The following is a 24,474-nucleotide window of genomic DNA, read 5'->3' as shown; positions in this document are numbered from 1 at the left end:
TTTGTATTTGTGAGAAATTTCGACCGAAAGACTCAGCTGGAGCCCAGGTGGAAGACACCCAAGTTGGTTCTGCTCACCACAAGGACAGCCGTGAAGATCGAGGGCCGCAAGGGCTGGATTCATTCAAGTCATATCAAGAAATTTCATGGACTATCCTCGGATATAGACATTGTGCCCTGCACTCCCTCACAGACTGATTCAAAACTTCCTTTTGTTGAACAGAATAACTCTGAAAACTACAAACTAAAGCTTAGGCCCAACAAGTCGAGCAATTTGATTGTTTAAGTCCTCTCCAAGGTGAAGCGGTTGAATTGTCTCTGACATGTATCCCTTGGACCTGAGTAGAGAAAATACCCGGAAAAAGTTGAAACGACAGGCGTATTGTAAATCACTGCGTAGCCACTGCATAGTGACGTTATTAATTTTGTTTTTCTTGAGTCTTTTAATAATTACTGCAAGTATATTGTTGCACATATATTACCCTATTTCTAGACATGTTTATAATGTTACTGCTGAACATTCTTTTAGTGACTTACCTCCGCATGAATTGTCTTATAGACTTGCGCTGCGCAATAACACTTTCATTAGTATGTTACATCATTCCCATCAGACTAGTAATGCTACTAATTGTTGGGTGTGTGGCCGACTCCCTCCCTATCAAAATTATGAAGGAGTCCTGCCTTTCTTTCCACATCCATTTACACATAATGGCTCCTGTGGAGCATGGTTTAGTTTAATCAATTCCATAGACTCAGACACAGCAGTTTACCAAGATCATTGGGTATGGGGAAACCTGAACCTAGTTTTACTCAAGGTCTGCTACCCTGACAAGGAGGGTCGCCCCAAAAGAACAGGAACTGATCTAGAAAATGAAGTATATGGATTAGGTAATTTTACACCTAATCTCATGATTCTAAATGTCGTATCCGAAGTTGAACTAGTCTTACCCACCATGTCAGTATTCCCAGCGAAGGGTGAATTGTGTGTAAGAAAGGTTGGTTCCATACATGTGGGCCATAGTAAATGCACTACTATAGTAGAATTCAGTGATCAAGGCAAATCTTCATTTAGAGCTTCTCGCCACTCCTACTTTATATGTGGTCAGACTGCATATATGCGTCTACCTCTAGATTGGGATGGTACCTGCTACATTGCATTCCTTTTGCCACCTGTTTTCCTAGCTCCTCCTGATTATTACAGAAATATTCATTTAGTACACAACAGAGAGCGGAGAGATCTCCCCATTGTCGATTACACTGAGACGGCATGGGACAAGTATGTAGATTTTAATAAAGGTATCTTTCCCTATATAGGTACTGTTACTAATAGTAAGCTGATACGTAGATTAACTAGAACCCTTGAAGCAGTAGTGAATGAGACTATTTCCGCCTTAGGCAATTTAACGGAAGAGCAGTCTGCTATGCGGATTGTTGTGCTTCAAAATCGTCTTGTCCTTGACGTCATCCTGGCTGATAGGGGCGGAGCTTGTAGGGTCATCGGATCAAGCTGCTGCGTATTCATACCAGAAAACTCGCCATCTGTATATAAAGCCATCACTCGCCTTCATAAGATTGTAAACCAGATACACCAGAACCCAGGCACTTGGACTTGGTCCGGTTGGTTTTGGAATGTGATATCAGCCTGGGGATGGAGAGTTTTATCCTTCCTAGGTATTGGCTTTCTCATACTATTCAGTTGCTGTCTATGTCTACAATGTGGACCAGCGATCTGTGGTCTGTGTACCACATCGTGTATTCCACCATCAAGATTTCATTCGTCACGGAAGAAGAAAGAAGAACAAATGATGCTACATGAACAGATCAATGGATTGATGAAGATTGATATCTCTTAACGGGCAAGTAGGGGACAAGGAGGGAATGTGGAAATATGGATTTTTCTGGTCAGTTATGTCCCCTATCTTGGACCCCAACGGTTCTATGTGCATGTCACAAGTACATGTATGTTCCCTCCAGTTCCAGTTATGAAGACGCAAACACATGTGCGTCCATCGTCAACATGTCCTCTGTCAGATCCGCCATGAATAGGCCGGATATTCCATTCCTAAATATGAAAGGCCACCGGCTTTATATGGTTCACTTATGCCATTTTACAGTCCAGGCAAGTAGGCCCTGATTCTGTCATCAAACTCCTCTTGCCTTCTGCCTCTGAAAGCTCCAGTCTGAGCCTGCATCTGTGACCATGAACTTTGTCTCATTCTCTGCGCGGCTCACGAAGCCTGACATCAGCCTATTCTCTGCCAAGAACTGTATTTCACCTTCGAATTATCTGCTTCACTCCTTAGCCGATGCATTCCTGTCTAGCAGCTTAAGTAAACATTCTTCCAGCTACTGAGCAAAGGCTCGGCCCCTCTGTCCTCATGCAAGTAATTCATAGCCCTGTTACCAGGGAATAATTCCTACCCCCTCGCATTCAGTATAGACACTTAGACGCTTGTACACGCACGCACAGTCAGTATAGAATAGATTCTGTCCGAGAGTCCTTCTTTTGTGGATAACATAGTTCTTTAAACATAGGATGTTAGATATGATTTGGGATTAGGTTGACTTGACCCCCCAGACTTTTCGTCTCCACATGTAGAGCTAATGTCAAGTCCCCTTCACCCCCTAGTTACACGTCAATTACACGTCATGCTGCTGCGCGCGCATCTATGCCAAGTATTATCTTATAGATCCACCTATGTGTGACATCATAACCAATTATGTTCCTTTTTACTCCTTATTACACCCATTTTCGGTTACGCAGGTAAAACGTCAATTTCCTTATCAATTGTTACGCCTACTGCATTCGCTTCATTGTAATGTATGTACTATAAAAGTTACTTCTTGTCAATAAAGTATGTACTTCACTTCCTGAACCCCCGTGGTGATGGAACTTGGAGCATCCGATTATAATCGATCATTGGAATAAAGCCCATTCCGAACCTCCAATATCACGGATTCTGCCTCTCATTTTACTGAGCTATTTTATTATGATTCTGTATCAAATTAAGTCCAGGTAAAGGAATTTTATTTACCACAGTTGGCTCAACATCCTGTGATTCTGAACAAATCACTTGTTATGTTATGTTATGTTATGTTAAAATGGGACTTTTATAGCGTACGGCTACTCCACAGGAGTGTCCCGGCGCTTTGTGCTCCAGACCTAAAGAAAGAACTGGAAAACATAACAGTAAAAAGACAGGAGCCTAAAAGAGGAAGCGGACTAACCAGAGAACAGCCAAGTTTTTAAGTCCTTCCTGAAGGCAAGCAAGTTCGAGGTAGTCCGCAAGGACACCGGTAGAGAGTTCCATAGCTGGGGGGCAAGGAATCTAAAGGACCGGCCGCCTAGACGAGCCCTTTTGATACGTGGTACCCGAGCCAGAGCCAATGTTTCCGACCTGAGGGATCGTGTAGGTCGGTAGAAGTCCAGCCTCTTCTGGAGATATTTTGCACCATTACCATGCAGGGCCTTATGGGCTAGGGTCATGGCCTTGAACAGTATCCTCTTCCGTACAGGAAGCCAATGGAGGGATAGAAGAAGGTTAGAGGCACTAGTGCGACGATGCAGACCAAAGATCGCTCGAGCAGCAGCGTTCTGGGTCACCTGCAAACGCTGAAGGAGATATTCTGGCAGACCCAGATATAGAACATTTGAATAGTCCAATCTGGATCCTATAAGTGCCTGGACAGTTATCCTCCGATGTTCCTCAGATAGAAGGGGAAAGAACTTACGCAACATTCTGAGGATCCCGAAACATGTTCCCGTAAGAGTAGAAACCTGGGATTTGAGCGAAAGCTCATTGTCAATTTTTACTCCCAGGTTCTTAGCCCACTTAGATGACTGAGTTGGAGGGAACATGTCAGCAGGCCACCACCCATGCCAATCTGGTTCCGATGGGCATCCAAAGAATAGTATTTCGGATTTATCCGAGTTGCACTTGAGGCTGTTGAGTTGGAATCAATTAAAAACAGCCCCAAGGCACTCACGGATCCTTTCTCCATCGAACTCTTCGCTCTTACGGCAGGTGAACAGAAGCTGGGTGTCGTCAGCATAAGAGACGATCCGGGCCCCATAGGACTCTGCCAATGTCGCCAGAGGGGTCATAAGGATGTTAAATAGAGTGGGGCTCAATACAAAGCCCTGAGGCACTCCGACTCCCAATAGCGGCATTTCGGCAGATCCAGGTGGGACCCAGACCATCTGCCGGCGGTTGGCTAGAAAGGAACGAAACCAGTTGAGCACCGTCCCCCCCAGACCGATGTCATGTAGTCTAGTGAGGAGATCCTCATGGGGGACGGTGTCAAACGCCGCCGACAGGTCTAGCATAACTAACATCACCCTGCCTCCGGTATCCAGCACCTCCTTCACGATCTCAGAAACTTCCAGGAGCGCCGTCTCGGTGCTTAAGTTGGAGCGAAAGCCCGATTGGGATTCATGGAGTAACTCGTTTGACTCCAGGAAGTTAGAAAGCACGCTATGAACGTGTTTCTCCAGGATCTTGGTAAGTGCTGGAAGGAGCGAGATTGGCCTATAGTTGGAGGGCACTTCTGGGTCAAGATTAGGCTTTTTGATAAGAGGGATGACCATGGCCTGTTTCCAGGACTGGGGCAGAAATCCCTGACTCAGGGAAAGGTTAAGAATGGGATTAGCTATGGGGTTAACGGCATCTGCCATTCTCGCTAAGAATTTTGCTGGACAGGGATCTAGCGGTGAGCCCGATTTAAGGTTCCTCATCAAGGCTAAGGATGCGGCAGCCGAAAGGGGCGGGAAGTCTAGCAGAACTGGGCCTGGAGACGACAGGAGAGTTGTCTCAATCGGCAGAGTTGACGGGTCATCTATAGGTCTCAAAGGAAAGGAATCCTGAATTTGCCTAATTTTGATGGTAAAAAAATTAGCAATGGTGTTGGCCCAGGTCTCCACCGGAGCGTCCTGAGCTGAGATTGACCGCGGGCTGGTGAATTCTCGCACAATTGAGAAAATCTCCTTACAGGAGTTTGCCGCGTCTTCAATCCTTTTGGCAAAATAGCATTTCTTGCCCTGAAGTATTAAATCATGATATGATTTCATCATGGTTTTATAAAGTTGTTTGGCCTCAGGTTCGTACTGGGCTCTCCAAGCCCGCTCAGCGACTTTGCATTGCCTACGGTGATGGGCCAATTCCTCCGTAAACCAAGGGGCCGAGACCCGTTGGGCGGCAGACCTGGCTGGCTGTAATGGGGCGAGCTCATTTAATCTAGCAAGGAGCCAGGATTGCAGGCTCTCCAGGTCTTTCTCCAGGTCACCCGTATAAGACATGGGGTGATCCAAAAGAGCCTGCGCTAGCAGATCCGGAGTCACCCGATGGAGTGCCCTATAGCTGCTACCCTGCTGTCTCGTGGCACTGGCCGTAGAATTCGTAGTAGATGATATTTCAAAATGAACAAGACAATGATCAGACCATAAGACTGGCAGAAGTGTTACAGCCATAATAGGTGAGGTGGAAAAAACCTGGTCAAGTGTGTGGCCTTTATCATGGGTCGGGCCAAAGATATAGGGGGAAAGGCCCAGAGTAGATGTAATATCAAGCAGCTTGATAGCATCCTGGTCTTGGTGATCATCCATATGGAAGTTAAAATCTCCAGCCAATATACACCGCTCCGATCTTAGAACAAGGACCGACATAACCTGCTGGAGATCATCAAGAAAGGATCCCACCGGGCCCGGAGGTCTGTAAACAACAAGACCCTTCAGCGCTTGCTGAGGCGATAGGGAGATGGTAAAGGCAAGAGAGTCAGCCCCTACGATGGTATTTGTGTGCGTGACCGTGCACGGAAAAGATTTTTTCACAACCAGGGCAACTCCTCCCCCCCTACCCTTGTCTCTATCTTGTCGATGGATGATATAGTCAGAGGGAATGGCTACCGCGATGTCCGGGTGGGAGGATTCATTGAGCCATGTCTCAGTGAGCATCAGATAGGTAGGACTGGTCGTCGAAAGGAGATCATATATCTCTTGAGTGTGTCGGTGCAACGACCTCGTATTAAGGAGTAGACAAAGATGTTTAATGCTACAATCCTTAATAGAGCGGGGGGAAGGGAGATTGCGAGTAGGATGCCATTTACAGACAAGGCACTTATGTTTACCCCTATATCGGCCAGGAAAGACTGAGTGACAGGACGCATCCCCGTCACGCAAAGAGTAGAGTTCCTGAGCGGAGTAGGAAAGCATAATGGCCAGAAGTACCTGCCACGCCGAACGCCTCCGGGACGCAGACGGGCAGGACTCTGGCACGACTCCGGCGCAGGTCCGGCGCGTCCGCAGTCCGCGTCCGCTGCGCGGAGGGAGGGGTGAGCTTTTTATAGCGCTACTAGAGCGCGAGGGCGGAGAGTCCTACCCCCAAGATGGCGGCCAAAATGAGATCCCAGCCCTCGGCGTCAACACTCAGCCGAGGGCGGTCTCACAGTCCCAGGCAAGGGAGAGGGAGCAGGGCAAAGCGCATACAAGCGCTGGGAAGTCTAAGGCAGGCAGCGCTAGGCTCAGGCACGCTTATAACACAAGCGCAAGCACAAGCTGCACAAGACAAAAATTAAAATGACAAGCATGAAAGTCAAACACGCTAGGTTAAAAATGCCAAAGAATAGCAGAGAGACCTCCCAGCTTCCGCCTCAGGAGGGAAAGGTAGGTAGCAGTTGTTAATATCCCCGTGCTTAAAAATAAGTGTGGTCTTGTGTAATGTAACTGGTGCTCGTGTAAAGCGCTCCAATACCTTGGGGACGAGCTTGCGCTATATTGAACTATTAAAAAAATTACTCTCTGTCATTTTGTACACGTACATCCATTTTCAAACATTCTTGAGCCATTTTTTTTTATCTCTTCTGTGGAGATCTGGGAACGTTTCCATGTTCACTATCAGCATCGGGGACACTGCAGGCCACCGAGGAAACACTCCGTGCCATCCAGGGAGACTACGAAGCCAATTGCATTTCCAGTGCTTGCTTACCTTCCAATGCTCCCAGCAGAGTACTGTTCCTGGAGCTGCAGTCCTTCTCCTGCCCCTGTCAGCTCTGTGCTTCCTCCTCCCTTCTCAGAGTCTGTGCCAGTGGGGAGTGCTCTCTCTGGGGCCCCCACCCCCATCCCTTTTCCGGCCCGGCTATGGCTGAAGAGAAACAATGTAACTTGTTACTTTGTTTCTCTTCAGTCCTGCCCTGGGTCAGCGCGAGGAGGGCTGCAGACTGCACCTGCTTTCTACAGCAAGCCTTTCTCTCCCAGCTCTTTACCGAAGAGCTGAGGGGGCCCCCTTCACCTGGGGGCCCCCCCGCACCGCGGGGGCTGCGGGGGTGTTTGTTACGCCCCTGTGACAAATAATAATACGTACTGGCTGGACTATGAAAAAATACATTTAGTAGATTCTCTGGAAAAATTCCCGGTAGAAGAGATTTCCCTTGAGGGCGACAGTCCCTATAACGAGAAGGATCATATCCAACCTGAGAGTACAAATAGTAGAAGAAAAATAAGTAAAATGAAAAGACAGCATATATCGGCTGATATCTCATTAGAAACGATGTCTTGGAAATGCTAGCAAACTGTCTCCACTGGGGAGTTCTGGATAGGCTCCAGGTGGTCCAGAATACGGCAGCTCGCCTTGTCCAATTGTGGCAAGATGGGTATTAACGCCCACATAGAAGCTCATGTCAAGTTAGTAAGTCAAAAGGAGAGATGAGCTTCCTGAGTGAAAAGTAGAGGGGGCCATCATATAGTGTGTTCTTATAGCGCTGTTCCCTCTTGAAGCGACTTGGTGTGCTCCTAGAACGGTCCTTGTCAGATCATCAGGTGAATGTCTGAGGTCGCAGAAATAGTTGCACATCTTAGTAGTGTTACATCCACACCGGATAGTGTGCCGGTGTTTCATGAACCTTATCTTGACAGCCCTCGTCGTCATCTTCACATAGTGGAGGTCGTAGGAATATGTGATCAGACATACACAGTTTCTCGTGTTGCAGTTGGTGTGACACTTCAATCAATCAATCATAGCAGATGCAAGCCAATGTTTACTTGCAACGCAGTCTGGTCGGCGCTTCTTTCTCAATGCGGCCTAGGCAAGGTGCGGGCAGCCGACTCTCGGATTGCCCAAACAAAAGCTATTTGGGCAAATTTCAAAACCCGGAGCCCTTACCACAATACCAGCCAGGAGAGGCGGTGTGTGCCTCTAATTACAGTTGAGGATGGATATTGGTGCGGATGGTCGGGCTTAGATCAGTTAATGCCATGGAGTTCTCCTAAAGTGCAGCCATCTTGTCTGACTACAGGCCACACCTCTTATACCTGGGTTTTAAACTTGAAGAAGGTGTTCTTGAGTGCCATGGTGACACACTCTATAATGAAATTCGGGATTGATAAGGCCTGCCATAGGGGAGCCTGATAGGTTTTTAAGTTTAGTGATATAGATAGATATAGTGAACCTATATCTAAGTAAGTGGTGCAAGTACCAGCTTACACAGGCTGCTGTAGCAGACCTGTTTTGTCCTTTTGAATGGCCTCTCACGCGTGGCATAATACTTGCTTCAGCCCATGGGAGGCCTCTGGGGTACCTATGCCCTGGGGCAATGGTGTACCATATATTACGGACATATAAGTGTACCTCAGTATCCAATCTGGAGTGTACCTAAAGTACATACATAGCAATTTAAGGGAGAAAGCAGATAGACTGGGGTCCTGGATAGCAGGATCCCAGTCAGACTAGTCCAACAACAGTGAGACATCTGCAAAAAGTGGGGGTAACCATAAGAAGCAGATCCTACTTTCCTACAGTAATGGTCTGCACTGTGCTCTGAATCTCCACCCAGAATGTCTCGATCACTGGGCAAGACCACCATGTATGTGTAAACGTTGCCGTCTCCCCACACCCTTTCCAGCACAAATCTGAACCTTCCGAACATCTTGGCGAGCCTGACGGATGTAATATATCAGTGAGTCAATATTTTATATGCATTTTCCTTATAACGGATACAAATCAAAGATGTAGCTGCTCTTTACCAAATGGCCCCCAAGGTATCATTGGATAGCTCTGTAGCCAGTTCCCTTTCCCATTGCAATACATAAGCTTATTTTTGGAAGGAGTTAACTGTAAGAGGTATCAGTAGAGCCACAATATGCCTTTACAGCACGGGTTATTGGGAAGAGAGGGGCTCCATGGATATATCACTGTGCTAGAGAGCCAGATGGCCAGGAGGCCTGCCTTCCCAATGAAGTTCCAATGAAGTTCCTGACTCAATCTAAAGCTGTTGTGTCGAGTTAGCATAAACTAATGTGTCGAGTTAGCATAAACTAAGTCATCTCTTGGCTGTAAGTCAACATCGTTGGAAAAGTCGCCCAGCAAAAGGAGGCAGGGTGGGGCACGCCCGGGGTGAAAGTTAGCTTTATGCGTCAAGGGAGTGAGTCTAAAAGGGAATGTTTGGCTCTGTCGTACCTCACCCCAGTAAGTTAGGAGCAATGATGTCAAAGGCAATAGTGGGGGGAATTTTGCTTTGAATGACGTCGGGAGCCCCACCAGCCCCAGATGGGGAAAGGGAGAGAAAGCCTGTTTCACTTGGACCCAAGGCTTTCTGTCAGGGTCGTGGATCCAGTGTAGGGAATAGAGGAGTTGTGCTGTAAGATATAAGTAGAAACATCGGGGGAGCCTGGGCCACCCCCTGGGACCGGTTAGCTCCACATTGTTTTAGGCACTCATAAAGACTTGCCTCCCGCAAAAAATCTAACACGAAAGTTCAGGTTTAAAGCTAAAAGCAATAAAAACAGGGATTACACCTTAGAATTATCAGGTGGTGCTTCTGGGTCATAAAACTACAAAATTACAAATTACAAAAGTGTATGTTTACCTTTGTGAATGAGCCACGCACCCAGAGAATCTAAGACTGCCTTGCAGGAGTCCCTATTAGTTCATCAATAAGTGCAGAGAGGACAGTCTAGGCCCTTAAGGGACACTGCCCATAGCACTCCTGACCTCAAATAAGAGCATGCCTCTCCCAGCTCTTTCTACCAATTTCCCCCATAGTGTTGGCGCTTTATCTCATGCACATAGAGATAGATGTAGTCATGGGAGTTGTTTCAGAGAGAAGCTGAGTAAGAAACAAATGGTAAATGAGAAAGTTAGGCCTTGTGCTCATGAGGCTTAAGCTAGAGATCAGTCCCCTGTTATCCCTTCCCGTCTTGGCCCTCACCTCTTCAGGTGTACAGGAGAGCCTTACTCTGTGGGTGAGCAGGTCTTGATTTGGTTGGATCCATCTCAATTTCTTTACCACGAGTATAAGTTGAATGTGCTAAGAGATCATTGCTAAGGCTTCTCCCACTTATGAATGCAATCAATCATTCATTCATTCATGCAGTCAGTCGGTGTAGAAGTTAAGGCAGCATACCTAGGGACTGATCTAGAGTTTAGTGAAGGGAGTGGTGTCCCTGGGGATGGCAAATTAGCACAGCCACAGCGGTTGCTTTCTTTGTACTAAAGCTCAGATGTGCATCCATCGTCAGATAAGACAGGCGTCTACCAACCTTTGATATTTTTTATTTTTCAAAAACAAAGTGGGAAAGCCCACAATACTCCAACTATCCCTCGAGCACTCCCTTACATTGAAAGATTCAATGTCCAAGCACTGTTGTGTTTCCGGTCTGTTATTGACCGTGTGGATGTTCAGGCTAGAGCTGGGGCACACCTGATGCTAGAATGACTTGAGGTCTGAATGATGAGGATGCTTTGGAAGAGAGACCCGGCCTGGAGCAGATCTGATGGACTGAAGGCTCAAAGCCTCTGAGCCATGGCTCCAGTCGCGAGGCCTGAAGCTTTTTGTACCGCACCCCCCTTTGTCGCCTGGTGTGAGTAGGGTCTCCGAGGCTGCAGAGATCCGAAGGAGACACATACACAAGGTGCACAATTCACTGTCACTTCTCACCTGTGCACCAGCCTCAGGGCTGCCACACGTACCTGAGTACTGAACAGTGACTCTAGGAGCTGACTGCAGCATCACCATTGTAGGGGTACCAAAGGAGAGATTAGGGTCACACAGCCCTTGGTACCAACAATGGACAAATACAACGAAAAACATTATAGATTGGTGTTGTCGAGTGTGTTGATCTCAGAAGTGTGTATGCTGTTTGGGATGCTTGGTAGCGAATTGTTTTGTGTTCTTTGTAAATGACACTGTTTGAATGTCCTGCTGTCTGATGTCCTGTTCTGTTCCCCCATCTCTGCATATTTCAGCTGTAAAATGCTCGTGAAGAACCTTTTAGATACATGTGGTTGGTTAACGATCCTTAAGTGATATTAAATTGACTTCTTTTTTCAGGACTGTGCGAGTATCCGAGCGGCAGAAGTCCAGCTCTCACCCTCACCCCACGCAAAGAGTGGTATGACCCAGGAGAGAGTGTAGGAGTCACCTGCCCTCCGGGGTATCAGCCTTCGAGCTACACAATGGTGTGCAGACAACTGGATGCGAGCACATGGAGCGCTTGGGATGTGACAGCCGCCTGCATCCGTGAGTGTGACCTACCTTCACGCTGTCATGTAGAGTCTGCTTTAGGCCGTTGCCTTGTCTTTGTAGGGGAGGTGAAACCGCCCCAGAGGCTGGAGGGTCAAACCCACAGGTTCAGGAGGTTTGTGTCCGCCTAGCATCTCCGCCAGAGTGCCAGCTCCCACCTTAAGGATATAAATTCACCAATGCGCCTCTCTGCTGGTGGAACTTGCATCACAAATGTGCACAATGGAAATGTACCCTCTAACTGATGCCACTTTTATTGTATTTATTTATAGACGTTCTTTACATATACGGGCACCTTACAATGAGAATAGCCAGAATCGACTTTTCTCCAGAGATACTGAAATGGTGGAGTAAATACGCCAAACAGTAGTAAAACTAGCCTTGAATGTGGGCTCTGCAGAGGTGAGTGTAGGATCTCTCTTAAGTACAGCAGGGGAGGATGGACTCTTGTGTTTTCAGGTGGGTGATTCCAGGGTGCAGCCCGGAGCATTGACTTGGGCAGTACGGCCCCTAATGATGCCAGCATGAAGGAAACATTCTGGCCATGGGGTGCCCCTGGGCAGGGGGTTCTCTACAGGCCTTCAGTTGTAAACAATGCTTCAATTATGCGAAACTTTAAAATGCTAAATGCATTTTCCTCTGTATTTTAGATTACAGTGTTATTCCTCTCTGAGGAATTTTTGATTAAAAGTGTGAGATAAATAATGCATTTAGATGTGTTCAATCAGGGTTGGTGAAGCGCAACTACTCACCCGCAAGGGTCTCAAGGCGCTGGGGGAGAGGGGGAGGGGGTCAGATCTGTTGAGTGCTGGGGTCATCCGAAGAGCCAGGTCTTGAGGTCCTTCCTGAACTGGGGCAGTGTGGGGGCTTGCTGGAGGGGGAGGGGGAGGGCGTTCCGGGCCTTGGCTGTGATGTAGGTGAAGAATTTTCCTGCCCTTCCGGTCTCGTAGATGGGTGGAACGGTGGCCAGAGAGAGGCCGGCTGATCGGAGGTGTCTTTTGGGTGCGGGGAAGCTGAAAACGAATGGAATTTTAAGACAGTTTTATAGGGTGACTTAGAGGTTCACCCAGATAATTGCTTCGAAAATAATGTGAATCTGAAATATTATTAAATCAGACTGATGATATGTTTACCGGATAAGGTTGAGGAACCTTACGCAGCAAATGGTGCATTTTTAATCCCGGTCGACACAAAATATGGAAACCAAGTTGGAAGGATTGAAAGACAGCTGGAGGGGGCCAACCAACCTTTGGTAAAGATGTTTATAAGAGAACATTATCATTGTTTCACAGGTGAACATTGGACAGTAGTAAAAGGATGTTTACAGGGATGGAGTGCTTAATTTGATTAGGTGGTTGCAGGTGCGGCCCACCAGCACTTACCAGCACTTATTTCTGCGAACCGGCACTCATTTGTCCTAATCAGACTTTGACCCAAAACAAGAGAGAGAAAAGCACAAAAGGGGGAAAGAATGAGGAATATAAGAGACAGAAAAAGAGTGAGAAAGGGAGAAATCAGGGGCAAAAAAGAACATGCAGGAGTGAGTTTGAGGGGCAGTAAGTGCCTAGTGGTGAACTAAAGTTTCATGAGTGGGGTCAAGAATATGCAGCCTAGGCTGCTTAATCTCGGAGCTCCGTGCCTTGAGGAGCCCCGGATCGCAGCGAGAGAGCTTCCCGGGAACCAAATGCTTGCGACCTCCAAATAACGATCCCACGCAAATCTTCCCAGAGGGAGCTGAGTGAGGCCTGATAATGAGCTGAAAATTGCGGCCTACAACATGTGCATGGAGCCAATGAGGAGAATCTATGAGAGACATGCACAATTAATTCAGGCTCCCCAACAACTTTGAAGCGGAGTCTCACTTCTTCAGGCAGCACAGTGACGCGGGGTGTCCTGGTCCAGACCCTACTTCAGTTAGGACGGACTGGACCTGTGCTACCGCCAGGTTTGAGGAGCCTGTTTGATGAACTCAGGCTCCCTGCTGGGCTGCGACCGACCATGACTCCAGAGCGGAGCCTAACTTCTTCTAAGGTCAGCATAGCAAAGCGCGGTGCCCCAGTCTGAGTCTCAACTCAGACGAGACAGACTGGGCCTGTGCTGTCACATAAGAATTGCGGTCAACGGTCGTCTGCACTGGTGAGCGGGAAGCGGCCCACCCGCCCTGGAGGGCTACGCATTGCCGTATATTGGCGCTCCCCCTCCTCACATCACACTGGAGTCGGTGAAGGCCTCTTGTCATCCTAGGTAGGCCCCGCTCTCTCTTCCTCCTTGATAGCAGAGCCTATAGTACTAGCAGGGCTCCATGATATGATACGCCCACGGTGACTCCCATCCATCTGGCTACAACATGATGCCACAGCGGCGAATACGGTAGTGACCCAGTGTTGCCAGGCGAAACCACTAGAGGAGGCTCATCTGACTGGCAGAAGCCTGCCCTGCCCTGCCCCACTGCATCTGGTAATCGCGTGCTTATACAGCATTATCATCGACCCCAGGATGGCTGCTACGATTGACGGCCGACGACGATCCCTGCTATAAAGCGCCTGTCGCTGGTTGGAGGGTCTCAACACAATGGACATTGCTTCCCCTTCTCTGGTGCCACGATGTCTATACACCGGTAGAGAGTGAGTGAGCAACCCCTTCTACATGTGGGCTCAGCAGGGACACTCTTGCAGGGACTTACTTTGGACGGAAACACCTGAGAAGGACCGACCACCTACGGACTACCTCATACTTTCAGAGGCCCACCTACACTGCTATTGTCTCCCACACGGCCATCTCGAATGCCGCTCCCGCAGGTGGAATGATCTTCAACGGCAATCATATACGGCATAGAAAATAGCCTCATGGGGGACCAGGAAGCACAAAAAGCTACATAGAGGTATAGTCACGGGCCCCTCCAGAAGCTGCAACCAGCTGCCTTTCAGCAGTACTTCCTGCCATATGCCCTACCTCTACCTTCTATTCTGAGGCACTCTTGAGCCCTGCCATACGCATTCCTTGGGCAAAATACAGGCTATCCAGAATCCTTGAGAAGGAGGTCTCTCCTTAATCTTCCTGCACCAGCGGTATATACTTCAGCCATCTTTGACACAGCTGCTTGCCCCCTTCACCCAGCCCGACCACTGCCAGGTGCAGCCACATATAAGGGCTGAAGAGATTTCACTACATCAACGCTCTCTCCTTTGCTTGTTCCACATGCACCTACGCTCACTGGCTACAGCATTGAAGACACCAGCTGAGCAAAGCACTTACATACCAGAGGATCGACACAGAAGAACCTGGGATGCCTTCTGGCACAACGACTGGGAAACCCGCAAGACAACTCCTCTTTACAGAAGGTCTAAACCAGGGCTGCCCCATCTCAGATACATGTGGTGTCACCTCCTCGACTAAGAAACCACCTAACCCTATGATGGCAACCTCACTGGACACCACCATGGTGCGGATACTCCAGGAAATCTCTGCTATGGGGTGACAATAGGAGGGCATGGAGACATCCATATCTGCTCTCACGACCGAGACTAAACCCATTCGCACAGACATTGCTGGATTCCAGAGCCAGATGGATGACCTCACTGCGCGGGTGGTGGAAGTAGAGAGCCACCTCGATACTATTCTGGACCGAGACCAAGAACTTCTCTTCCTCAGAAGCAAAGTGGTAGACCTGGAAGACAGAAGCCATCGGGACAATGTTTGCTTTTTTGGCTTTCCAGAAAAGATAGAAGGAACGGACGCCAAATCCCTTCTCAGAGAAGCCCTTCCAAAACTCACACGTCTCACTTTCAACCCCCATTGGAGATGCAGAGAGCCCATCGCATCAGATCACCCAACACAGGAAAAAATATGCAACAGTGTCCATTCATCGTCTGTTTCTTAGGCCATGAGCATGCTCGCCAATTGATCACAAACTCTCCGATGCCCTTGGCGGGCCCGACTCAACTAAGGCCAGTCCCAGAGTGGGGGACAAGACCCAGATCGACCCATCCACTTCATGGGAGACGGAATATAGGCTCTACAGGCAGTGGCTGCCGTCACGCAGGAAAGAAACAGGGGACAATCATCCTGTCTTCTAAAGCTCTCTTCATCCAAGGTGTGTCCTGAACTGTGGCTGAAAGACCTCCCTGCATACATAAGAAGACTGTAACCTGCCACCTCGGCACCCACTGACGAAGACGGCCGGCTAAGTACCCGCTTACTTGTTATGCATTATTTGTCCTATAATGTCTCTCTCTTCCTGATCCCCTCTTTTTTCTAAACATGTACTCGTGAAAATGTTTAATTGCCATCATTGCATTTTTTAAAGCTTGTTTGATTGTACTCTCCATGTTGTAAGCGTTATATGGCGGGGGCTATTTCCCCCCTCTCCTTTCCCCTGACCCTCTCTTCTCCATTAACCCCTTCGCTGCTAGGCCTTTCCCGCCCCTGTGCTAAGCCCTTTTTTGGCTGTTTGGGGTAGTTCGCGCTTAGGCCCCTGTAACCTTTTGACCACATAAGATATCCACGCCAAATTTGCGTCCTTTTCTTCCAACATCATGGGGATTCTAAAGGTACCCAGGGTTTGTGGATTGCCCTGAAGGGGACCCAGAAATTAGCCAAAATACACTAAATTTTGTTTTGGGGAAAATTGGAAAAAAGGGCTACAGTTGAAAGCGTCTTTTTTTCCCTGCAAATGGTATCAACATAGGGATTGTGGTGCTGAAATCACAATTTTCCCATCTTTCAGGGACAAGCAGACTTCTGAAAACCAAACTTTTTTACACAGTTTTGGCACTTTTCTGAGACATAGCCTATTTTTGCGATTTTTGTGCTTTCAACCTCCTTCCAGTTAATGGTAGAAATGGGTATGAAAGCAATAATGGATCCTGGAAAGCTATACATTTAAAACAAGTAGACAACATTCTGAATTCAGCAAGGGGTCATTTGTGTAGATCCTTCAAGGTTTCTTTATAGAAACTAACAGTTGAATATAGGAAAAATTGAAAATTGTGTCAACGTTTTCACCTGTAACCTGTTCATTGAGAGCGAGGAGTCTAGGATGATGCCGAGGTTTTGTGCGTGGTCCATGGGTGTGAAAGGGGTTTCCGAGCACTGCGGGCCACCGAGAGTCATCCCAGGTGGTGGGGGAGGATCCCAGGATGAGGACATCGGTCTTCCCTGAGTTAAGCTTGAGGCAGCTGTCCTTCATCTAGGTGGCGACTGCCTTTATCCTGTTGCTGAATTTGATCTTGGCAGCTGTGAGTTCATCTGTGAGGGAGAGAATCAGCTGGGTGTCGTCAGCATAGAAGACGATGTTGAGTCCGTGGATTCTGACAAATGCTGCAAGCGGGGCCATGTAGATGTTGAAGAGGATGGGGCTCAGGGAGGATCCCTGAGGCACTCCGCTGCTGATCTCTGTGGGTTCTGAGTTGGGCGGCTGGTAAGGAAGGAGCGGCTCTATTCTAGGGCTTTGTCGCAGATGCTGGCGTTGTGGAGTCTTGCACAGAGGGTGTGGTGGGAGACGGTGTAGAAGGCAGCTTAAAGGTCCAGGAGGATGAGGGCAGCAGTCTCGCCTCTGTCGAGAAGGGTGCAGATGTTTTCTGTCATGGTGAGGAGAGTGATCTCGTTGCTGTGGTCGCCCCTGAAGCCCAATTGAGAGAGGTCCAGGATGTTGTTTATTTCTATGAACTCGGAAGGTTGGGCATTGATGGCTTTCTCGATGACTTTGGCTGGGAAGGGGAGCAGAGAGATGGGTCTATAGTTCTTGAGGTCTGTCGAGTTGGCAGAGGATTTCTTCAGCAGGAGTTTGATCTCTGCGTGCTTCTAGTCTTCCGGGAAGTGAGTAGACTCGAAGGAGAAGTTGATGGTGCGCAGAGTTCGGCTGCAATGGAGGTGCCAGCTCTGTTGAAGATGTGGTGAGGCCAGGGATCCAAGGAGGCTTCGGAGGGGATGCTCTTCATGATCCTCAGGGTGTAGTCAGAGGTGAGGGTGGTCCATCTGGTTAAGGTCTGCCAAGGTTTGGAGCCATTGGGTGCAGTAGTTACAGGTGGGGTGGGTGGATTTTGGGTTGCAAAGCTGTTGTAGATTTCCTTGATATTGCAGTGGAAGAAGGTGGCAAGGTTGTCCCAGCTGTCTTGAGACAGGGGAATATCTGCTTTCTCTGTGATGAGTTTAGCTAATTTTTTGACCACTGCGAAGAGTTCTTTGCTGTTGTTTGTGTTTGCATTGATGTGTTCCTGGATGACTGCTTTCTTTATTGTTCTGATGAGGTGGTGGTGTGCGGTGATGGCGGCTTTGAAGGGTGTGTGGTCTGCGGTGACTTGCTGCTCCTCCATCTTTTCTCAAGCTTTCCGCAGGAGTGCCTGGACTCTTGGAGGGCTGTTTGCCTGTGCGTATCCAGGGCGGCCAGTGTGTTGGTGCATTCGGAGATCCAGCAGTGAAGGTTGCATGCTGAGGTCTTGGTGTCTGTGGATGTTGGCGGTGGGGTCTTGCTGAGGCAGGTAGTGAGCTGGTCTTCGGTGACCTTGTTCCAGCTTCTGCGAGGATTGCAGTGGGCGTGGTGACATATGGTGGGTTTGGTGAAGGAGAAGTGGACGCAGTGGTGGTTGGTCCAGTGTGGCTTGGAGGTGTGGCTGATGGAGATGTAGTTGCTTGTGGAGAAGATGGTGTTGAGCGTGTGTCCTGCTGAGTGGGTTGGCTTTGTGACCAGTTGTTTGAGTCCGATGGATGCGAAGTTCTCTAGTAGGGATGAGGTGTTATGGCCTTTGAGGTTATCCAGGTGGAAATTGAAGTTGCCGAGGAGGATGTAGTCTGTTGAGGCAAGAGCGTGGTGATCGATGAAGTCGGTTATGGAGTCACTGAGGGGGGTGGGTCCCGGAGGTCTGTAGATGAGGGTGCCATGGACAGTGGCATTCGGGTTGATCTGGATCTGGAAGTGGAGGTGCTCCATGTCGGGTAAGTGGTTGTTGGAGCTGGTTGTGAGGTGAAAGGTGTCTTTGTGTACGATCGCGATGCCTCCTCCCAGCCGGTTGACGCGGTCCTTGTGGATCATTTTGTAGCTGTCGGGGATAGCTGTTGCAATGTCCAGGGCTCAGCTGAAGTTCATCCATATTTCTGTGAAGAAGGCGATGTTGGCGGAGATGGAGTCGAGCAGGTCCCAGATCACCATGGCGTGTATTTTGAGAGAGCGGTTGTTGAGTAGGATGCATCAGAGGTGGTTGAGTCCAGTTTGAGGGTCGTGTGGCCAGTGGGTCTAGTGTGCGTAGGCCGATGAAGGTGCAGTTGCAGGTGCGGCAGGTGAACGGCCAAGCCAGGTGGCAGGCAATGGAACGTCGGGTGTTGAGGGCATGGAGGGTGCTGGAAACGTAGCGGTGGATGGTCCGGGAAGCAGGTTCCGTGGCGCTAGGCGTGGTTCAGGTGCGGACAGGCACAGACGTGCTTGCCTTCGACGCACCAGGGGTGCGGCCACACAGGGTCCGCCATTAAAAAGTGATGGGAAAGGCTGGACAGCTAGGAGGCAGGAAGCGAGAAAACAGTGCTAAAGGGGGGCGGGCTGCAAGGGACAAGCAGCAGCAAGGGAAAAGGAAACAAGCATTGGCATAGCCAATAGGTCTCGCCTTTGGGACCTTATAAGTGTTTAGCCATGCAACAGTTGATGCATGAAGGATATTGTGCTGGATAAATAAAAACTTATAAGGTCCCAAAGGCGAGACCTATTGGCTATGCCAATGCTTGTTTGACATGGCAACTAAATCTGTGTCTCAAAGAAAACTCGTAATAATCTCTAAACACACCGTCCATATTTTCTGCAATGCCTGAAGCAACAAAACGTCCATTTAGGTGGCATTATGTTCAGCTCTGTCACCTGATCTGACACAGCGAATGACACCTCACAAAAGAGCTCATTTGAAATATATGGAGATCCTCTGCTAGGAGACCTTATCTTATCATCAACAAAGCACATTTCAATCACTAGATCTCTTGGCAACGATAAATCACACTGTTTAATGACATTACAAGTGAGCTCGAAAGCTCGTCCCAAAAATGGCATCCGCTTAAAAAACAGCTATAAGGTCATTTTCAACGGCACAGGTCATCATTTACTGCCAAGCGGCTGATGAGAGCAGCCAGCAAAAAAAGATAACTGGGCCGTAGGTGAGCATTTACACCAACAAGTATATATCACAAAACTAAATAACCCAATGCAAAACTTATTTTTTTTATTAAAACTAGGTAGAACGCACTAAACAAGGAACATATTTAAACAAAAAGGGTTTACTCTCAAGTCTTAAATACATTTCAGCTACTCCCAGAAGTATTTTCTCTTCCAAATATGCCTTCAGTTGGGAAACAGTGCGCATTTCCAAAGGCCAGTGATAGTAGCGGATTTCCACGTGCCCTACTGTGGTGGCATGGGCATCAGACGCATGCATGCAGGACGCCCACCTCTTACCAGGGCACGTTGCCATTGAGCGTTGTAGCCAGATTACTGTGGTTTCAATGACATACGGGTGCAGTCTCAGTCCCTCCCCCTGCTCACTGCCCGGCAAGCAACTAACATCGACCAGAGAAAGCATTAGAAAAGGCACCTTCGGGCAAGGGGGGAGGGGGGCGGGCACAGAGGAGCCTTCTGAACACACACAGTGACTACAGAAGTGATAGTGAGAAAATACAAGCGTGCGTGTCACTGCTCGTTGGGAGTTCACTTTTAAAGCTAGAAGGTTACATAGATCTCTGCAGCGAGTGTTCCTTCATCCTACTGAGCCTTTTTGTGAACCACAAATACCAAGGAGCTCAGGGCAAGTTCCGAGCGCACCCAAAGTAAAGCATCTGAAACAATTTATAAGCATGATCGGAACCCGCAGTGATAATGAACCAGACGGCGCGTTGCTACTTGCTCCCGTGGAAATACTCCATGGGAGGGACCTTCTCTGAAAAGGTGGGACATACACCCACCATTAACCATTTGGAGGCTACCATTTTTATATAACAGGCCAAAATGCCAACACAATTCTCACAAAAGGCTACGGACTTGGACTTTAAAATGTGTTAATGTGTTTAGTTTTCTCCGCAAGATGAGTCAAGCGGTGTTTTACCTTGAACTCAATACTTGAACCTAACTGCAGCCATCGGTGTAAATGGTGAGTTCATCTAAGGCATCTGAGTTAAAGTATTGAAGACAGGGCTTGTTATAACGGAGGTCTGTAATGCATCCGTCGGTCGAAGATCTGATAACCTTTATTCAGAAATAGAAGACATTTTGTAGTGTATCAGGGGAATAACACCATAAAACAAATATAGGGAACACGCGAGGGATGCAGCGTTGTGAAAACGAAAGTAATAGCGATCGCGATCAAAGCGAAAGTGATCGCGATCGCTTGGACAGGAGCGCTGTGTGGCAAGCATGCGAGTGGTGCGCGCGCAGCAGTGATTGGCGGCTGCGCGCGTGCACGCTCACGTGCACTCAAGCTTTAGGCCACAGGCAGCACTTTATAAATCCCAACTACAAAATGTCTCTCCGAGCCAGCGCATGCGCTGGCCTCAGCGAGACCTAAAAAGGCACAAATAAGGAAAAAAGAGAGAAAGTGACAAGAAAGCAGAAATAGAATAAAAAGGAACGTGAAAAAAGAGCAGAGGAAAAAAAAGGCAGAAAGCAGAAGGCAGAGGGCAGTGCAGCAGCAGAGAAGAGATGCTCCCCACTGGACCACAAGGGATGAGGTGCAGGCGGGTGCCTGTGGGTGGAGGAGGGCCTAGAACTGAGGACCTGGAAGGGTTAGGGGGTAACAGCTACCAGGCGGTGCAGTGCGGCGAGGGAAGCAACTTACTGACACATATATGTCATGAAGGGCATTTGGGAATTGTTAAAACCAAGAGTAGAAAGAAGGAGATATACAGGTGGCCTGGAATGGACACGGCCATTGAGAAGGTTGTTAGAAACTGTCTTATGTGTGAAAATGCGAACAAGTCTTGTGACTTTCAGACCGCTTTTGAGTCCCATTAGTATCCCGGACCTGCCATGGGAGAGAAATGTGTTGAATATTGCTGGACCTGTTCTGGTAGTAGATGAATATAAACATCTGCTTGTTGTAATGGATCATTTTTCTGAATGGCCAGAGATAGAGATTGTTGATCAAGCAGATTCTAAAGCTGTAGCACAATTTCTAAATAGAATATTTTAAAAGGAAGGGTTGCCTACATGTATCATTCTGGATAATGGTACACAACTTATGTCAGAAATGTTTATTTCCTTTTTGAAAATGATGGTATTAAACATAAAACAACTTTTGTTACCATCCTGCTGAGAACGGTGCTGTAGAAAGATTTAACTGAGTGATTAAAGGTTCCATTCAGTTGGCAAAAAGAACAATTTGGTTTGGAAACTTTTCTGTATCTCTGCATTACTTAGTGATGAAAAGGTATGGCTTTTTTTGTTCTATAGCACCATGTAACAGGAGGGAGAGGAATGGGGAGAACAGTGACATGTCCAATCAGGGTGAAAGGAATCAAGAAAAAGTCAACTGGAAATTCAATTGGATGATGGATTAGGTCAGTGAGTAACATTGTCCATGTATAAGCCATGAATTGGGAGTTGATCCGCAGCATGGTTCTATGTATTCTTGTCTCCAAAAGACTAATTAGAGAAGAGTTGGAAGGCTCAGTAGGACAATAACAAAACTGGCTAAACTGAAAGATTATATTTGTGAGTAAATATTCACTGGTGCCTATTCTATCTGTCAGGTTTCTATTTATGTATTATTTCATTAATGCATAGCTTATGGAACATGTATTTGTTTCCATTTATTAAAAAAATAGAAGAAAGAGGGGGGTGTGAGTAGCATGGCAGTTGTTGTACATAGTTATGGCAATGCTTTAGGGATAGTTCTATTGTGCCCTCTAGGGCACCGTACAAGTTATCAACATTCCATGTGTTGTAGGTTGGAATCAATGGAGGTGGCATTCGGGAGCAGAAAGAGAGTGGAGATGGGAGTGCACCGTTGGTGCACCATTCCTGATCTGGTGCCTGGAAATAATAATAAAGAAGTCAGCCTTCAGATGTATGGTGGGCATCTCTACACACGAAGTGTCAAGCCATAAATGAAATATAGGTTTCCCCTCTCCCCAGGCCCCTCCCCCTCCAAACAGTAAGTCAAATCATTCCTATCATCAAGCAGCCAATCATTGATAGTGATCAAATGGGTCTGCCCAGAAGTAGCAGGATATTTCTCACCCCCAGACCACCGTCAAATGTATGTAATGTAAAGGACAACCTTGGTTGTTTACCTGACCGAAGAAAGAATCTGAAGGAGATTTGCAATCTCCAGAGGAAAATGTTTGAGAATATACAGCCACGGAGGAAGTGCAATTATTTTGTATAGAGCTATCTTCGCTAGGATGGAGAGGGTCAGGGAGACCCATTTCTGTAAAGCACAATCAGTTCTGTTAAGCGGGCAGGTTATGTTTTCCTTCCACTGTGTCTGAGGGCATAGGGAGATAGGTATTTGAGACCATCATGGCAAATGTGCAGTCATGACAGCCTACCCTGGAGTCATCTTACTTCCAGCCAAAATCACCCTAGACTTTGCACCCGTTGACAACAAAACCTGATGCAATGCATAAAACTCAGAGAGTTTCCTCACTCAGTCTTCTGTCGATGCGGGATCTCTTAGGTGGAGTAGGACATCATCCGCATATAAAGGAATATGGCCTTCCCAACCATAACCCCAATCAAAACTCCACACCACAGCATCCCGGCAAATCAGTTCAACTAGTGGTTTCAAATTCCATGGTGAAAAATGGAGGAGAGAGGGGACACCCCTATTTAGTACCCCAATCAATGGCAAAAGGGTTGGATAATGCCCCATTCTCTTTTGTCCAGGTCCATGGGTGTGAATACAAGGTAGGGACTAAAGCCAGAAAACGGGGCCAAAGTTCATTTTATGCAAAACCTGGGAAAGGAAGTCTGAGTCGAAGGCCTTCTTAAAGTCCATAAGGACCAGAGACAAAGGGCCCTAGATCTTGTGATGCCTTTCCAACACTATGTTTAGCTGTCTGATACAGTGCCTTGTTCCCCACCCTGGTATAAAGTCATTCCATCCTCATGTTCCATATACTTGATAACCGTTGACAAGCCATCTGCCAGCACACTGGCGAAGATCTTGCTTTAAATTGGTTTTAGGTCTATAGGAGGAGCTAGAAGTTTGGGGATCATCATGTTTAGGGATCACCACCATGGTGGTTTCTCCCAAGTCCCAGGGAAGCCTGGCCCTCTCATCAACTTCACTGAACATTTTCAGGAGATAGGGGGTCAGCACTAATGCAAAGCATTTGAAAAACGCTGCTGGGAACCTATTAGTGCCAGGTGCTCTCCCAGAAGCAGTTCCAGAGTAGTAGATCTGTTAGTCCAACTCATGTCAGTCTGAGAAAAGTAGTCACCTCACCGGCCGACCACTGCTCAGTGTGCACTAGTTCTACATCTGGGAGAAGACAAAGCGCGTGAAAGCTCTTACATTATGAAGCAAAAACCTCTGAAATGCCCTTGGCCTCTGTAACCAACCTGCATTCCCTGTCCTTCATTGCCAGGATAACCCTGGGGGCTCACTTCCCAGATGCCACTTAGTAGAGTAGCTTACTCCTTTTGTCAGCAGATTCATAGACCATGCCCTGCAAGACCGCCCAGAGGCCCCTAGGTGCCCCTAGGTGCCTCCCCTGAGATATTGTTTAACTGGACCCTCACCAAATCCGCCTCGTCTAAAAGATGAGTCTGCCCCAATGTATGAATATTATAGACTAGCGGTCGTATCCTGGTTTCGAATGCAACTATGTCCCCTTCCCTACACTAATTCCGAGCCCTCAGATAAGCCATAGCCCTTCCCCTTAGCACTGCTGTAAATGCTCGCCAGAGGCAGGCCGTGGAATCCACAGAGTAAACACATAAGATAAAGTACTCTTCCGCTTCCTGTATCAGGTCGACTGCCAGGCTCCCACG

General features: G+C 47.8%; 1 protein-coding gene across 2 annotated transcripts in view; it reads left to right on the top strand.

Moving 5' to 3' along the window:
• The window catches only part of LOC146863792 (receptor-type tyrosine-protein phosphatase kappa-like), a 1,244,093-nt gene that overhangs the window by 265,493 nt on the left and 954,126 nt on the right, over positions 1-24,474 (top strand). For both annotated transcript variants that reach the window (XM_085628087.1, XM_085628078.1), the window contains exon 5: positions 11,319-11,507. In XM_085628087.1, coding sequence (XP_085484213.1) covers positions 11,319-11,507 — 189 coding nt within the window. The remainder of the gene's footprint in view (positions 1-11,318; positions 11,508-24,474) is intronic.

This window comes from Triturus cristatus, chromosome 2_1 (assembly GCF_964204655.1).
Source record: "Triturus cristatus chromosome 2_1, aTriCri1.1, whole genome shotgun sequence".
In the NCBI taxonomy this organism is placed as follows: Eukaryota; Metazoa; Chordata; class Amphibia; order Caudata; family Salamandridae; genus Triturus; species Triturus cristatus.
The sequence above is the reverse complement of the archived record's forward strand: the minus strand, read 5'-3'. Positions and strand labels throughout refer to the sequence as shown.